Here is a 17,168-nt window from a genome sequence, read left to right as displayed (position 1 = left end):
GTTAGTTAGGGGCTGTTTTAGTTAGGGTATGTTAGAACACCATATAAGGGAATTTTAGAAAATTAGAGTGTATGTAAGAACGTTACTAAAGGATATTTTAGTACGTCAGTGTATTTTAGTAAATTCGAGGGTATGGTATTACATTATAGGGTATTATAGTACATAAGAGGGTATGTTAGTACATTAGAGGGTATGCTAGAACTAGAACCGTAGATCACTTAATTTGTTGCAGGGGAAGAAAATAAAGGCTATAACATAAAAATGCATACAATAATGCTGCCATAACAGACATAAAGTGCATAGCACAAGCAAGACACAGACAATAGTGTATTTTTTTCAACACTGCCCCTTAGAGATTGACAGAAAGAGTGATGAAAGAGTTTTTATAGCTGGTCATGTATCTTTTCCTGTATTTATTTGGAACCCTGTAGCGTCTACCTGATTGGAGCAGTTCGTATTCTGAATACAGAATATTGGAGGGGTCAGAAGTAATGTTCCTCAATTAAACTAAAGTTCTCTGAAAGAGCGTTTGAGATATCATTTTCATTGCTTTTCATCATTTTCATTGCTGGGTGGACCAGTCGATTTATTCGTTTATTTATTTATTTATAATCTAAGTGTAAAATCGGGAAGGTAATAACAAGGATGAGGGGGGCTGAAGATAAGGGGAGTGTTCGATAACTCTATGATGATGATGTCACTCTTTTGGAGGAAGTGCGTAAACGAAGATGTTGCGACACAACTGCACTCATGTGACCAAATGCAATCTATATTCACGTCACACAGTGCAAATTGTGCAATTAAGCATTGTCTTGTAGCGCCAACGAAGACTGCCACCGAGATGAATGGTCAATACAAAAATAGAGATCCTAGATCTAGTTCACTACTATGGATGCAATAAGACTGCGGTTTACTGAATGTCGAAGTGAACAAGAAACAGTCGACCAGCGGCTGCAGCTGTGAGTGAGAGACTCCCCATCCCCATCTCATTCATACAACTTGGTACCGTAGCTTGAGTTCTTGTAGCGTCTAGCGAAAGCCCCGGAAAGCGAGCTCTGTCTGGGCAGGGGTTGCCTGCTGCGTCTGAGAGAGGGTTAAGCTTCTCTGACACCTCATAGTAGGCTGTAACACCACGCCAACGCGACTTTGAAAATAGTATTCAGCTATTCATTTTTGCTTATAATATACTTTTAGCAGGTTACTTTTCTTATTTATTCAAGATTAAACCAAGAAATTGTTTAAACACGATTGATTCATATTTTAATTACACATTACATTACATTATCTTCATATAAAGCAGCATCTTCATAACAATGTCAAATGTCATTTACTAATTTTTTATAAAGTTTGGGTATGGACCAAAAACGGCCATGTCGTCACGTTAACCCCCAATGCTTTGCTGCTCTTCAGCTTCTCAGATGACTCAGACTCTCGTGTTGATTGGTTATTTCCTCCAACTGACTGTAGCAAAATCACAGAGCAGATCCTCAGGTCTAAGCAGCACTGCATCTGACTCACCACATCAAGTGGAACAGACACTAAAATGGTATCCTTCTCCGATTGGTCAAGATGAGCTGAGCGAACCCAGACTTTGCAGAAGCAGTCAAAGGATGGATTCCCTGATCTTGTGGCTATATTAGGCCCTGCGGACAGGTTACATACCTGGGACGGATTGTCCTACATTGTTTGAGGGGGGAATAAGGAGAGAGCGGTAGTTAACGGACAATAGTTCCAGGCCTGATGTGAGCCGGTGTCCTGTAGCCCGGCAGTGAGTTCCTGTAACAAACCAGACCAATACATCACAGCTACCAGTGGGCAGTTTATTTCCAGAATAACTGCAACATTTAGAGGAACTGCTGATGAAAACCTTATCGCACTCAGGTCAACTCATATCAGTCTCGCAATCACATGTTGTGAACTGTAAACGTGCACTGCGCCACAGGCAGCGCAATGCTAACGTACTGTAAACCCGACGCAACAAGCAGCATTATGATGCTAACGTACTGTGCGCTACAAGCAGTGTTAGGATGCTAACAATCTGTCAGCTACAAGCAGCGTCATGATGCTAACATACAGCATACTGTGCGCTACAAGCAGTGTTATGATGCTAACGTACTTGGCATTGAGAGTTAGCAGGGAGGGAGCGCGGGGGGAGAAACTAAGGTCCGATGGTCCCGATCTCAGTTGGAGAGGCGTCGGAACATATCCTTTAGTGAGGCCTGCTTATTGGCCCCTGGCAGGTGAGGGGCGGGGCCGGAGCTTGAGCTGCTAGCCGTCTGTCTGTTAGGAGTAGCCCTTCGCTCTGCTCCCACCTCATTTCGTTTGGAGGAGGAGGAGGAGGTTCTGCTGGGGGTTCTGGCTTTGCGGCGCAGCTGGTAAGGGTCAGCGGAGCCTTTGCTGCGGTCGGTGAAGGCCCGCTGCTCCTCCTTGTTCAGCTCCTTCTGGAGGAGCTCAGCCACCAGACGGTCCTGCTCCTCCTGCTGACGGCGGCCGAACAGCACCTCCTCCTGCCGGCTCAGCTCCTCCACCAGGAGAACACAGACCTCCCCCTCCCCCTCCCCCCCCTCCACCTCCCCCTCCCCGCCCCCTCGCACTCCAGAACCGGCTGAGACCTGCTGGTGCGGCCAGGTGCTGGGGTGGGAAGAGCAGCGTCTCTTGGAGGAGGAGGCTGGGCCCGTCTCCACACGGACGCTCCCTCTCTTGGAGGATGGGGTCAGGACGGGGGGGGCTTTGGTCTGGTCTGGGTCTCCTGTGGGAGCCGGTCGGGGGGTGTCCGGGTGTCTGGGTGAAGCTGGTCTGGTGATGTCTGGGGGTGGGGGGGTGAGCAGTATGTTGTCCTAGTGTGGACAGAAGACATGGTACACTTTTAGTAAGGATCCCACTGGGGCTGGGCTATTAATCTAATTTTGATCGCGATTTTGATTTCAGCATCGAACGATCACAACATTAACATAATCAACATTATTTTCTTTTTTTTTTATCAATGTTTTATAGAAAGGGCAGAACAGCTGGATACATATCTGTAAATCATTTTAGATTGGAACATTTTATTTTTGACCATTTGGTGTATTATTATTCTTTTTTGTATTACTTAAAAGGCGAAATTTCAAATTTTCAGACTCAAAAATAAACGTTAGAATAATCGTGATTTCAATATTGACCAAGATCAGCCCTAGATCCCACTACTTTGACCTGACCCGGTTACTAACTGCGATAAACACTGTCACACAAGACAAACACAAGAATAAGTCCCTTCTGTGCTGAAAATCAATCAAACCAAATAACAGGTAAAGGACCTAGCTGTTGTCTTGCATAGCTGACACCGCTGTGACTGGGTGAATCGGTGTATGGATGGGTACCAAAGGCTGAAGGAATGGATGAATACAAGGCAATAAATGTAAAGAGCTTTAATTGACCCCGGGTCTGAAAAGTGCTGTAGAAATGCAGTTAACACTTCACACGAAGAGAGCGAAGGAGAGACAGAAAAACAGACAGGCAGACAGAGACAGACAGACAAGAAGAGAAAGAGAGACAAACAAGCAGGGAAAGCGCGAGACAGACATGAGATAGAGAGACATACCCTGTTGGTGTCTGAACTGGTTGGTCTGGGAGGCAGTGGACACAGGAACCTGGAGATCATAAAAAAAATATTCAAAACACACACTCCTACCAGTAGGTTCCTACCTGTCTAATGTCCACCTGTAGGTTCCTACCCGTCTAATGTCCACCTGTAGGTTCCTACCTGTCTAATATCCACCACTAGGTTCCTACCCGTCTAATGTCCACCTGTAGGTTCCTACCCGTCTAATGTCCACCTGTAGGTTCCTACCTGTCTAATGTCCACCTGTAGGTTCCTACCTGTCTAATGTCCACCTGTAGGTTCCTGCCTGTCTAATGTCCACCTGTAGGTTCCTACCTGTCTAATGTCCACCTGTAGGTTCCTGCCTGTCTAATGTCCACCTGTAGGTTCCTACCTGTCTAATGTCCACCTGTAGGTTCCTACCTGTCTAATGTCCACCTGTAGGTTCCTACCTGTCTAATGTCCACCTGTAGGTTCCCACCTGTCTATTTGTCCACCTGTAGGTTCCTACCTGTCTAATATCCACCACTAGGTTCCTACCTGTCTAATGTCCACCTGTAGGTTCCTACCTGTCTATTTGTCCACCTGTAGGTTCCTACCTGTCTAATATCCACCACTAGGTTCCTACCTGTCTAATGTCCACCTGTAGGTTCCTACCTGTCTAATGTCCACCTGTAGGTTCCTACCTGTCTAATGTCCACCTGTAGGTTCCTACCCGTCTAATGTCCACCTGTAGGTTCCTACCCGTCTAATGTCCACCTGTAGGTTCCTACCTGTCTATTTGTCCAGGGGCAGGTTTTATCTTGGCATGAGAAGAAGCAGGCTCAGACACCGGAGAGGAGTTCTGTACAGAGGACAGAGCATGAATAAGTACCGGACATGGATACGATTATTACAATTATCATTAAATAACATTATTATTACTATTTCTAGAATTAAACCTAATCAACATAACAAATATTATCAATTAGTATAATCATTAACAAAAGACTATTGTCAGCATTACTATTATTAGTCAACATTATTAACATACTATATATAATAAACATACCATTAGCATAATCAGCAGACAGGTACAGACAGTCAGACAGACCGGTAGACAGACCGGTAGACTAGCAGAATGACAGACAGGTAGACGAGCAGACAGAAAGGTTGACAGACAGACAGACCAGCTCCTGGCTGAGGAGGCGTGCCAGCCTCTCGTCCTCCTCTAGTTTCTCCTCTTGCCGCCTTCTCTCCTGGGCCAAACGCTGCTCCTCCTCCTGCAGGAGGAGCTGGATGAACTCCTCACTTGCCCTGCTCTCCGCCTCCTCCCCCGCACGACGCTCCTCCTCCAGCTGCACACGCACACACACACACACACACACACACACACACACACACACACACGTCAACTAGACCATTACAATGCCCTCTCACACAGATGCCCCCACATCACCCTTTCACACAGAGACACTGATCGGGATTGGTCAATACCTCTGACCATCCGACATCAGAAGTAACCCCATTCCGTGCTGAACAAGCGGTGTTGAAAAGGGCTATGATGTGTGCCCTAGATTCAATCTAACAATGTGGTAATATCTTAAAAATGCATGTGAAGCATAATCTGTCCTGGGGGAAAAAAAGGATCTGTGAATATCTTAGTTATAACAACATTTTAACGGAAACATATTTTTGTATTTATAAGTGTCAATTATATTGTTTGGGAAATCCCACGATACCACAACAAGTGGGTCAACAGCTCGGTGACGCTGTTACTACGGTGCCCCCTACTGGCTGGAGAAGTCAAATACAGTTTGCTTGGAGTCAACAGACTGGTCAGAGCCCAGGTATCGACTTAAGGGATGCTGAGATACAATGAACATTAAGGGATTCATTTTGAGCACCAACTGCCCCACAATAAAATCAATATACGTGGTCTTTTGTTGGTATCCATGTATTATGGCATTATAACACTTGCGTAACTGTATACACTACAACCCTTAAGTACACAACTAAAACTCTTCAGTGTACAACTAGAAGTCTAAAGTATTCAACTAAAACGGTAGAGTATAAAACCAGAAGTCTAAAGCGTAAATGTTAAGACTCGGCCGTACCCTGGAGACCTGGTCCTCGTACTCCTTCCTCACTTCTCCTGGCTGGCAGACTCTGGGCCTCGAGGACTCCGCTGTAGCACAACACGTTACTATGGTTACAGTTAGTCATTATGGTAGTTACTTACAGTATGTTATAAGGGTGTGTAGCTACAGTAGGGTTATTATGGTATGTAGCTACAGTATAGTAATTATGGTATGTAGTTACAGTATGTTATAAGGGTATGTAGCTACAGTAGGGTTATTATGGTATGTAGCTACAGTATAGTAATTATGGTATGTAGTTACAGTATGTTATTATTGTATGTAGTTAAATTATGTTATTATGTTAAGTAGTTACGTTATTATGGTATATAATTACATTATGTTATTATGTAGTTACATTATTTTATTATGGAATGTAGTTCCAGTATGTAATTATGGTATGCTGTTCCAGTATCTTATTATGGTATGTAGTTACATCATTGCATTATGGTATGTAGTTGCATTATGGTTATCACACAGTACGTTTACATGACACTCAATAGGGTCGAATTATTGGCTTAGTCCGACTAAATTCGGATTATTAAGATGCTTGTACGTATACACCTTAGTCTGACTAAAGTCGAATTGAATTTAGTTACTCGTAGCTGAATTAATAATAATAATAATAATAATAATAATGGATTGAATTTATATAGCGCTTTTCTAGACACTCAGACGCTTATTAAGACGCGAATTAAGACGCCTAGATTATTCGATTGTTAGTTTAATCAAGCGTGCATGTATATGGTCAATCAGATTGGAATCGGATTAATGCGTTCTGCGCATGCTCGAGATTTTTCCCGGGGGCCGTGAGCCGGAAGTATAAGGAGACCATAATCGTGTTGTTGCGCCGTCGGAAACCGAGAAACGGCGTTTTAATTAAAAAGGTGGCAAAGAAGACGGAGAAAGCCGTGTAGTTACCCCCTATAAGTAGTGTATCATCATCAACATGCTATCAGTACACACTATGCTTCTGTTACGAGAGTAGCATATGTGTGTGCGTGAGAAGGGCAGTGTGTGTGTGAGTGACTTCAGCGAGTGAGCGGATGAGCGAGCGGTTGCGCATGTCAGTTTAGTGAATGAACGAGTCCGGTTGTGTCTGTGTAAAGTGTACTGTTAAGTCAGTGGAACTACGAATAAAGTACCCAGCCTGTCAATAATCGGTGGCCGCTTCATTCTGACCTATAAGCAGACCCACTGCCGGTCAAAGTGAAGGGGGCCCTGGAGGGAACGACTCTCCTGTGCTCCTCGACTACGGTCTGCGAGCCGACAGCAAGGGAAGGTGTAACACTTCGCTTTCACCCAAGAACTCTGGCTTTGACTCTCTGAATTCCAGATTTGAACACGACATGGAGGAGGAAGGTATTGTTGCCGTATGTCGACTCCCGGAGGAGCTATACGACCGAGAGGTCGGAACAATGGGGCGTCGGAGAAATGCCATGGACCCGAAGTGAACTGACAGCTGTCGACTGAAAACATCTTTCTCGAATGATGCGGCCGCCTGAGTTTGCTGTTGCTAGTGACGTAAAGAGGTCAATCGGTGGCTCTATTACCACTAGTTGAAAAGGGCACAGCGCCACCTATCGTTCCGGGGAATGAAATGCTTCGGCCAATGAATCGATTTTCTCACCGCCATCATGTATACTCTGACAATTGCAGTTGTCCGAATGAGGAGCCTAGTCGAACTATGACTTTAATCTGATTTGCGCATGTAGACGTATTGATAGTATGTAAATACAGTATGTTGTCACATTATGTTATGCTAGTTCTCCTGGTTGACGCCTCCCTCCTGTTCCTCCTACCGTGCCCCTCGTCCACCTCCTCCTCTCCATTGAGGCGACGCTGGCACTGCAGGGGGAAAGCGTCCTGCACCTCCCTCCACAGCTCCTCGTTGACCAGGGTCTTCTTGCGGCTGTTGAGGCGTGCCCAGGTGGAGATCCTCTTTCGGCACAGAGGACAGCACAGCGTGGCCTGGTCCACCGACTTGAGGAAACAAGGCTAACAATACGGTACGTTGTTAAAGTCTGTTGTCACAGTATCGTTTTTATGGTATGTAGTAACAGTATGGTTATTATTGTACGTAGTTTCAGTATGCCTATTAGAACGTTGTTACCGTATGGTTATTATGGTACGTAGTCACAGTATGGTTATTAAGGTATGCTGTGTTACAGTATGTTATTATTGTTTGTAGTTACAGTAGGTCATAGGGTAGGTTGTGAACAGGTTACCTTGCAGAAGGTGTGCTGACAGGGCAGGGTGACTGGTTCCAGGTAAATCTCCATACACACTGGACAGAGGCAGTCCTCTCTGACCAGGCGCCGCCCCTGCTGCCCCTGTGACACAGGGGCCATGGTCCCTCTCCCCGTCACCACGGAAACCAGGAGGGTGCTCGAGGGATAAAGGGCATCACCCTGGCGGAGGACGGAGAGCAGACTCAGCACCAGCCCTATTGTAATGATAACAAACTGAAGGGCATCACGTTGCAAGGTGCCTGGTTGCCCTGTGTTGCTCCAACCTACTGAACTAAACTAGTCGCGCCCTTGGAACCCAGAGGTGTGGTTTGTGATCTGCAATCTGTATGATACACTATACCCGCTATTATTCACTATGTATTATACACCCTCAATTATAAACTCTGCATGGAGATAGCAGATGTTTAGTTTCTAGTAGGTAAACGTCAAAACACGCATCCATGGTGCTGTCGTGTCTTCCAGATAATGGAGAAGGTCTACTTTCCCGGGCTATGATCGTGTATGAACACACCCTCACTTATAAACACAAGCAATTTGGTCACTCTGCACCACTGCATGCTGACGACGCAATTACACTGCTCTTTTAGAATCACTTTCAAATGTCGAATCGGTCTTGTAAAGTGCTCACTGTACTCTTGCATGTGTCCTCGTGAAACCCCACTGACTTTTTTCATACGCTACGATACAGTTTTATAGTGTGGCTCCGTAAGTTTTACGAATACCTCCACAGTGACAAATGGACTGCTGTAGTCTCCTCCTAGCACCTCCACTCCCGCAACACTTAAGCTTCACTCACTTATTCTTCTACTTCGTAGTTTTTAAATAAAACAAACACGCATGGTGGGTACACTACTCACCGTCAGGATCCCGGGATTACTCCTTATTCCTCGTCTTTACTTCGAAATCAGAGCAAAACATTCACCAGGACAGAAGCTAACGTTGCTAAACTCAGAACTAGCACTTAACAAGTGATCCCCCCCGTACTACTTGTTGTCAATAGAATGATACAACCCGGTTCAAGTCGGTCATTGATCAATATCACTTAGTTTAGTAACTATATAAATTAGCCTGATAGCTTAGCTTTGTATCGCGCGATCCGTTGCCACAATGGTGGGCATGCGTCATGAACAAAACTGCCTTTCAAAGTAAAAGGTACGTGGTTTAATACCACATCGCTACGTGTATCCATTAACTCATATTTGTTCTTCATGAAAGGTTGTGGACAGAATATGTTGCCGCAAGTGAACCAAATTCTTTTCAATATAATTGCTGACATAGCACATTACAATGCAATATCAATTGTGAACGCGTTATGAACACAAAATAAATAAATGTTTTTGAACGAACAAAACGAGTGACACTGAAGTCAATGAATGATCACAATGATTATTCATGATTATAAATATTTAGACTAATTAAAGATTGATATGGATTTATTGATGCTGCGATGATTCTTCGGTGGTGGGGGTTCTAGTTGGGCATCTACTGGGTTGGGGGGGGGGGTTCTGGTGCATTAGTGGGTTAGTGGGGTTGGGGTTCTAGTGGGTTAGTGGTTAAATGGGGTGGGGGTTCTAGTGGTTCAGTGGTTTAGTAGCGTTCTAGCTGGGTGTGGGTTCTAGTAGGTCAGAGGCTCTAGTGGGCAGGTTTTTTCGGGTGCTTCTCGATGAGTGGGGTTCAAGTGAGTTCTGGGAGGTCCTAGTCAAGTTCCTAGGGAGGTTCCTGAGTCCTTGTTCGGGCCCTGGTCGGGGCAGCTGTGCTTCTTGAGCTGCCTGGAGTCGGAGAACCCGCGGCTGCAGCGGCCGCAGGGGTACAGCTTGACGCCCGTGTGCGTCTGCATGTGGGACTTGAGCTGGTTGGACTGGCGGAAGCGCCGACCGCAGACGGAGCACTCGTACGGCCGCTCGCCCGTGTGCACGCGCAGGTGCCGCTGGTAGTTCTGCGGCGTGCGGAAGCTCTTGCCGCAGCTCAGGCAGGCGTGCGGCCGCTCGCCGCTGTGGAGCCGCCGGTGGAGGAGCAGCTGGCTCCGCAGGTAGAAGGCCCGGGGGCACTCGGAGCAGGCGTGAGGCCGCTCCCCGCTGTGCTGCCGCAGGTGGTACAGGTACTGGTGCTTGAGGTGGAAGCTGCGCTCGCAGACGGAGCAGCTGAACTCCTTGTGCGCGTCGTGGCTCTTCTGATGGGTCTTCAGGGAGCCGGCGCTGCGGAAGCTCTTGACACACACCGGGCAGCTGAACCCACTCCCCCCTGCCGCCACGCCCGCCCGCCTTCTCCTGGTGCCGCCGCCGCCGCCGCCGCTGTCCTCTGCTGGGCTCCTGTGCGCCACCTGCTGGTGCTTCAGCAGCTGACAGTTGTAGAAGAAGGTCTTCCCACAGAGGTCGCACATGAAGGGCATGGTGGCGCCGTGGACCAGCGAGTGCTTCTTCAACCCCCAGGCTCCGGAGAAGCTCTCCCCGCAGTCTGAGCAGCGGTACGCCTTCTCAGAGCTGTGAAGCCGCTGGTGGCGCAGCAGGTTGTACTTAAGTCCGAAGGCGAGGCCGCAGGTCGGGCAGACGAACGGCTTGGCCCCGCTGTGGACCGGGCCGTGCTGGGCCAGCCCCACCTTGCTCCTGAAGCTCTTGCCGCACAGGGGGCAGGGGAAGGGCCTCTGGGCCGAGTGCGTCCGGCTGTGGGCTCGCAGGTTGCTGGCGGTGCCGAAGCGCTTCCCGCAGGTGGGGCAGGGGTGGGCCCTGGCCCCCGTGTGCACCGTCTGGTGCTCCTGGAGGCTCCTGCTCCGCGAGAAGCCCCGGCCACACACCTCGCACATGAAGCGCTTGACGTCAGCGTGGAGCCGGGCGGAGGGCAGGGAGACCTCCTCGCGGCACAGAGGGTTCTCCTTCTTCAGGGGCAGCCTCCGCTGGCCGTTGAGCCTGTAGCGTTGCCTCCTCCTCTCCCTCTCCTGCTCCTTCCTCTCCTCCGCTTCCTCACTCACTCCTCCAACACCCTGGCTCGCTCCTGTGTTGGAGGAGGGCTTTGAGTTAAGGTTTAGGTTTAGGCGTGGGGACGTGAGAGGTTCAAATCACCAGCAATGAACTTAAGTATGTGGAGTGCGTGTGGATGACGGCTGGTTTTAGCTGCCTCACCTGGCCCAGAGTCCAATCAGTCAAACTCGGGCCAGCCATCATCCACAAACATTCCACACTGTTAAGGCAACACAACCAAGGCCCAAATTTAGATGGATCAATACTACCACTGAAGCGCAGAGCTGCTTAGTTGGTTACTCGTTGATCGGTAACTGTTGAGTTTGTAACTGCTTAGTTGGCTGGTTGAAGAGATTTACCTTCTACTGTGTCTTCAGGAGTATCTCTGATGATCAGACCGAATGGGGGTCTTGGGGCTCCCCCTGGCTCCTTGTCTAGAGTCTGGTCTGAGTCATGCTCTACAGTCTGGTCTAGAGTCTGGTCTATGTCCTGGTCTAGAGTCTGGTCTGTGTTCTGGTCTAGAGTCTGGTCTGGGCCCTGGTCTAGAGTCTGGCCTGGGCCCTGGTCTAAAGTCTGGTCTGGGGTCAGGTCTGGGTCTTGGTCTGGGGTCCGGTCTGCGTCTAGCTGATTCTGGTCCAGCTGGGCTTGGAGGAGCTGGTTCTGGTATTGTTCCAGCTGGTTCTGGTCCGGCAGGTTGTGGTCCAGCAGGGTGGAGTACAGCTCCCAGAACACCTCACACAGCTTCCTGACCGCCTGCTCCACCATGGAGTCCACCACACTGCTAGCCTGCGACTGGGAGTTACAGAGCATCACTACTGGACCATAGAACTAGTAACAGTAATAAACATAAATATGGTAACTATAGTACTATAAATCACCTATATTATAAAATATTGTATTTTCACCATAGCAATAGCATAAATGGCAGCTTACATAAAGTGATAAAATACTAATACTAATTAAAAATTCAAAAACAAATATATAATCATACAAATTTAATACAGTGAAACGGTAAAACTATAAATAAAACAAATCAGGATGTAATGGACAGAAAAGGGTGGAATTAATCGAACCATTCCCTGGGACTTCATGCCTATAAATCTATATAACTTTCTGAATCATTTGTCTACCTGCCAGAGAGGGGGCGTTGCCTCTCCCCAGGTTTGCCCCAGGACGGACACGGTGGTCTCCAGAGATAGTTTAATAATAAGGGAGGACTGCGAGGAGAAAGTCCGCATGGCCGCATTCTCCTCTTGTATACTAGATAGAACCATGGTATACTAGATATATCCATGGTATTTTACATAGATCCATGCTGTATAAGGAAGCTCCATGCCCTCAGTCGTCTAGCTAGCAGCCAGGAGAACGTTTTTAAATCACATGGAAAGATCGTCTTTGATAGTTGATATTGCTCATTTCGCTCTTACCAGATCCAAGACGAAATGCTACACTGTTCACATCCGGTTCACCCAAATTTCTAAATAAAAGTCCCCATTTAAACTTACCTCTGAGGCTGACTGAAGTCACAAGGTACTACATCGAGTAGGTAGACCTATCGCTATATAGAACAGACCCTGTGGTCTTTTCTAAACAGATCTGTTTAACCTTGCTCTATGTAGGACCATAGACCGAATGGTCTGTATAGAGCTGTCATACCTGGCATTGCATAGAACTGACGCTATCGATTGGTCTTCAACAAACTTACAGTATTCTATATTGTGATGTTAATGAAACCATGCTTTAGAAACATTTATAAAACCACAATATTATGGTGTTATGGTGTTATAATATAGATAATATCTAACAATATTATAGGGTAAGCGTACACAGAGTAAAAGAGAAAATAAATAGAATACAAGATTTTGTGTGAATATTTTATTAACATTTCCCAACTAGCTCAAATTAATAAAATGTTACGAATAACGCATATCCCCAGATGTTCTTTCATGATACAATTGTGAATGAAAAATATATATATTTCTCTGAAGTTATTGCCAGGTAAGAACATTTCATTCACCAACATCATCTGACCATCCATTCCACTTACAATGAAATAATTTCATAAAATCGGATTGAGATGACTCTAGTAGCTGTGACAATCATAATAATTTGTAACATCACATTTTAAAGTGATATAGATCACATATAATCAAACTCCCTAATAAATAAACAAATCATGGTGAAGCCAGATTTACATCCCAAAGTTTCTACTTTTTAAAGGTCCCTCTATAAAGCATCCAGTACATTAAGGTTTCTATTTCTAAAGTTCCCTCTCCACTGCCTCCAGTACATTAAAGTTTATACTTTCTAAAAGTCCCTCTACACAACATCCAGTATATTTAGGTTTATCTCTTCTAAAGGCCGCACTCTACAGCATCCAGTACATTTCAATATATCTCAGAATCAGTTATTAATCTGTTGTGCAGCTTGTGGTTAAACCACAAAGACGTTAGCGTCTGAAAGCAACCAATCAGTTTAGATCACCAAAGCCTTAAAGCCTTATGCCCAAACCCAAATGTGTTAACCACTCTTACTACTACGATGCATCATGAAAGAAGAAAAACTACTTTACTCTCATAGTTGTATCCTCCCCCATGACTTTAAACGACCAGACCTTGTCCAGAGAGTGTGGATCTTTAAATACACAGAGACAATCACCTCGTACCTTAAATCAAACACAGACATATCGGCTCTTCTGCTTGTTCAGTGTTGGTTGTTTGTTTACTGGTTTCTCATAGTTTGTGTCTGGAGTTAGAGTTAGCGTCATGGTTCCTGTGGAAGTTCAGACATCAAGGAGAGTTTCTGAGTTTCTGAGTCCCGCTCTGAGACCTCTCCACACGTAGAACGATTCATCCTAAGACGGCGGTGAAACACTGCAGCTGTTTCACTGGAAAGGGTTCTGGATGGCAGAGCAAAGGCCGTGACCACCAGCTGTAAGTAACCCCGGTAGGTGTCTGGAGAGCCTAGGCCGGTCGGCCCTGTGGTTAACACAGGGCAGAACCCTCTAGGCCCAGCTCTCTCTGCAGAACAACAGGCTGGTAGACTTCCCCACAGGGCGGTCTTTCAGTCTCAATCAGTCCTGGAGCCGGTCCAATAGGAATGTGTCAGAATGTCTGCTATTGGAAGAGATAGGAAGTGCATGGGAATAACGGCACCGCACCATTGCAACCATCTATCAATCATCAATATGAGTTTTTCTTTGATCTAGAAACATTCTTGATTCCTTTTTGTGCATGTGAAAACTGAACATTGATTAGACTTACAAACACTAAGCCTATCCTACCGCCGACCCTAATGCATTAAGGGAGAGCGATTTATCCCCACGCCATTCTCCTTCTCTCTGTGTCCTGCAGTATTGGTCAGAGGTCATGGTTGGTCATTGAGGGGTCAGAGGTCATGATTTTACTTGCAGGGTTCAGAGGTCAGGTTAATGTTGGGAGGGGTCAGATGTCATGGTAAGAGTTGTGTTGGGAGGGGTCAGAGGTCATGGTAAGGGTTGTGTTGGGAGGGGTCAGAGGTCATGGTCAGGGTTGTTTTGTGAGGGGTCATAGGTCATGGTCAGGGTTGTTTTGTGAGGGGTCAGAGGTCATGGTCAGGGTGGTGTTGGGAGGGGTCATGGGTCATGGTCAGGGTTGTGTTGGGAGGGGTCAGAGGTCATGGTCAGGGTTGTTTTGTGAGGGGTCATAGGTCATGGTCAGGGTTGTGTTGGGAGGGGTCAGAGGTCATGGTCTTGTTGGGAGGGGTCAGAGGTTCTAGTCCGCGTTTGGCCTGAAGGGGTCAGAGGTCATCGTCGGGGTTTGGCCTGAAAGGGTCAGAGGTCATCGTCGGGGTTTGGCCTGAAGGGGTCAGAGGTCATCGTCGGGGTTGTGCTGGGCGCGGCGGCGGGGGGACCCCTGGGGGGGCCGTGCGGGGCTGAAGCAGGTCGACATGGCCAGGGCCGCGCGGCTCAGGCCCAGGTTGAGGCAGTGGACCTCCGGGGTGACCGGGACCTCGGAGAAGAGGGCGCGGCTCCGGGCCATGGGGGCGGGGCTGCTCTCCATGTCCGTCACGATGTTCAGGATCTCCTGCCGCTCTGTCTGCCGCATCAGCCCCCGGATGTTCAGGATGGCCGACACATGCTTCTTCCTGAGGAGAGGAGGTAAGGAGAGGAGGTAAGAGGAGAGGAGGTCAGGAGATAAGGTAAGGAGAGTATGTAAGAGGAGAGGAGGTAAGGAGATAAGGTAGGGAGAGTATGTAAGAGGAGGTAAGGAGATAAGGTAAGGAGAGTATGTAAGGAGATAAGGTAAGGAGAGGAGGTAAGAGGAGAGGAGGTAAGGAGATAAGGTAAGGAGAGGAGTTAAGAGTAGAGGAGTTAAGGAGATAAGGTAAGGAGAGTATGTAAGAGGAGAGGAGGTAAGGAGATAAGGTAAGGAGAGGAGGTAAGGAGAGTATGTAAGAGGAGAGGAAGTACGGAGATAAGATAAGGAGAGCATGAAAGAGGAGAGGAGGTGAGGGGGTAAATTAAGGAGAGGAGGTAAGGAGATAAGGTAAGGAGAGCATGAAAGAGGAGAGGAGGTGAGGGGGTAAGGTAAGGAGAGGAGGTAAGGAGATAAGGTAAGGAGAGCATGTAAGAGGAGAGGAGGTGAGGGGGTAAGGTAAGGAGAGGAGGTAAGGAGATAAGGTAAGGAGAGTATGTAAGAGGACAGGAGGTAAGGAGATAAGGTAAGGAGAGGAGGTAAGGAGAGTATGTAAGAGGAGAGGAGGTAAGGAGATAAGGTAAGGAGAGCATGTAAGAGGAGAGGAGGTGAGGGGGTAAGGTAAGGAGAGGAGGTAAGGAGATAAGGTAAGGAGAGGAGTTAAGGAGAGAGTACCTGACATCAGGGAACTCTCGCACCAGAACCCCGACCTCCATCTGGATGGAGGGAACGTCCTCCAACACGATGATCTCAGAGATGTGGGACAGGACCCCGTCCAACCACGAAGCTGGGGACTCCTGGACACACAGACAGGCAGAGCGAGGGAAGGGCGGAAAGACAGACAGTCAGCCGGGACGGATGAACTATGTGCTAGCTGGGATAGGTGAACAGGATAGTCTAGTAGTAGAGTCTAGATTTAGAGGCTCTCTACTGGTGATACAGCCTAGTAGTCTAGTAGTGGAGTCTAGATTAGAAACTCTGTACTGGTAGTAGGGTCTAGCTGCACACACACGCACACACACACACACACACACACACACACACACACACACACACACACACACACACACACACACACACACACACCACACACACACACAAACGCACACACACACACACACACACACACACACACACACACACACACACACACACACACACACACACCACACACACACACAAACGCACACACACACACACACACACACACACACACACACACACACACACACACACACACACACACACACACACACATTCACAGACTAACCAGTTCTTTGAAGAGGGCTCTAATCTGCTGTCCTTCATCCTTGAGGCGTGCGGACATCTTCTTCCTCGTCTTGGACGAGGTGCAGATGATCTTCCCCCTCATCAGCATCCTGAGGTACTCCTGCAGCACCTTGCTGTGGAGCTGGCCCACCAGCACCTACACACACACACACACACACACACACCAGCGAGCAAAGCACCTGTTGGTACGTGTGTATGTGTGTCTTTGTGTGTGCGTGAGTGTGTGTGTGCATGTATGTGTGTGTGTGTGTGTGTGTGTGTTCATGTGTATGTGAGTGTGCATGTGCTTGTGTGAGTGTACCTGGTAAGGATACTGTCCATCTCTCTGCAATGTGTGTTTGTGAGTGTGTGTGTGTGTGTGTGTGTGTGTGTGTGTGTGTGTGTGTGTGTGTGTGTGTGTGTGTGTGTGTGTGTGTGTGTGTGTGTGTGGAGGGGGGTGCGTGTGTGTGTGTGTGTGTGTGTGTGTGTGTGTGTGTGTGTGTGTGTGGAGGGCTGTGTGTGTGTGTGTTTGTGTGTGTGTGTGTGTGTGTGTGTGTGTGTGTGTGTGTGTGTGTGTGTGTGTGTGTGTGTGTGTGTGTGTGTGGAGGGGGGTGCGTGTGTGTGTGTGTGTGTGTGTGTGTGTGTGTGTGTGTGTGTGTGTGTGTGTGTGTGTGGAGGGCTGTGTGTGTGTGTGTTTGTGTGTGTGTTGGTGTGTCTGTTTGTGTTTTTCACCTGGTAAGGAGGACTTTCCATCCGTCTGTACTTAGCAAAGCTTTCTTTGATCAGAGACTCGATGTGCTTGTATGGCTCCGGATTGGTCA

The 17,168-nt window shown here is 47.5% G+C and overlaps 3 protein-coding genes across 3 annotated transcripts in view; all 3 read right to left on the bottom strand.

Annotated features, from left to right (window-relative positions):
• Positions 1-1,243: 1,243 nt before the first annotated feature.
• Positions 1,244-9,077, bottom strand: rnf168 (ring finger protein 168). The gene is made up of 8 exons (XM_060075862.1): positions 8,807-9,077; positions 7,926-8,108; positions 7,500-7,695; positions 5,677-5,747; positions 4,750-4,917; positions 4,354-4,424; positions 3,581-3,629; positions 1,244-2,837 (listed from the first exon to the last, which is right to left on the bottom strand). The coding sequence occupies exons 2-8, from the start codon at positions 8,046-8,048 to the stop codon at positions 2,181-2,183; spliced, it is 1,335 nt and encodes a 444-aa protein (XP_059931845.1). The 5' UTR covers positions 8,049-8,108; positions 8,807-9,077; the 3' UTR covers positions 1,244-2,180.
• A 331-nt stretch (positions 9,078-9,408) lies between these two features.
• On the bottom strand, positions 9,409-12,463 carry LOC132474921 (gastrula zinc finger protein XlCGF57.1-like). Its single transcript, XM_060075842.1, has 3 exons — positions 12,034-12,463; positions 11,263-11,695; positions 9,409-10,937 (listed from the first exon to the last, which is right to left on the bottom strand). The coding sequence occupies exons 1-3, from the start codon at positions 12,175-12,177 to the stop codon at positions 9,649-9,651; spliced, it is 1,866 nt and encodes a 621-aa protein (XP_059931825.1). The 5' UTR covers positions 12,178-12,463; the 3' UTR covers positions 9,409-9,648.
• A 300-nt stretch (positions 12,464-12,763) lies between these two features.
• The window catches only part of exoc3l2b (exocyst complex component 3-like 2b), a 23,038-nt gene continuing 18,633 nt past the window's right edge, over positions 12,764-17,168 (bottom strand). Inside the window, 4 exon segments of the mRNA XM_060075917.1 lie at positions 12,764-15,028; positions 15,754-15,875; positions 16,349-16,504; positions 17,080-17,168. The exon segment at positions 17,080-17,168 is cut by the window's right edge and continues 34 nt beyond it. Coding sequence (XP_059931900.1) covers positions 14,749-15,028; positions 15,754-15,875; positions 16,349-16,504; positions 17,080-17,168 — 647 coding nt within the window. The 3' untranslated portion in view covers positions 12,764-14,748.

This window comes from Gadus macrocephalus, chromosome 16, assembly GCF_031168955.1.
Source record: "Gadus macrocephalus chromosome 16, ASM3116895v1".
Taxonomy (NCBI): domain Eukaryota; kingdom Metazoa; phylum Chordata; class Actinopteri; order Gadiformes; family Gadidae; genus Gadus; species Gadus macrocephalus.
The sequence above is the reverse complement of the archived record's forward strand: the minus strand, read 5'-3'. Positions and strand labels throughout refer to the sequence as shown.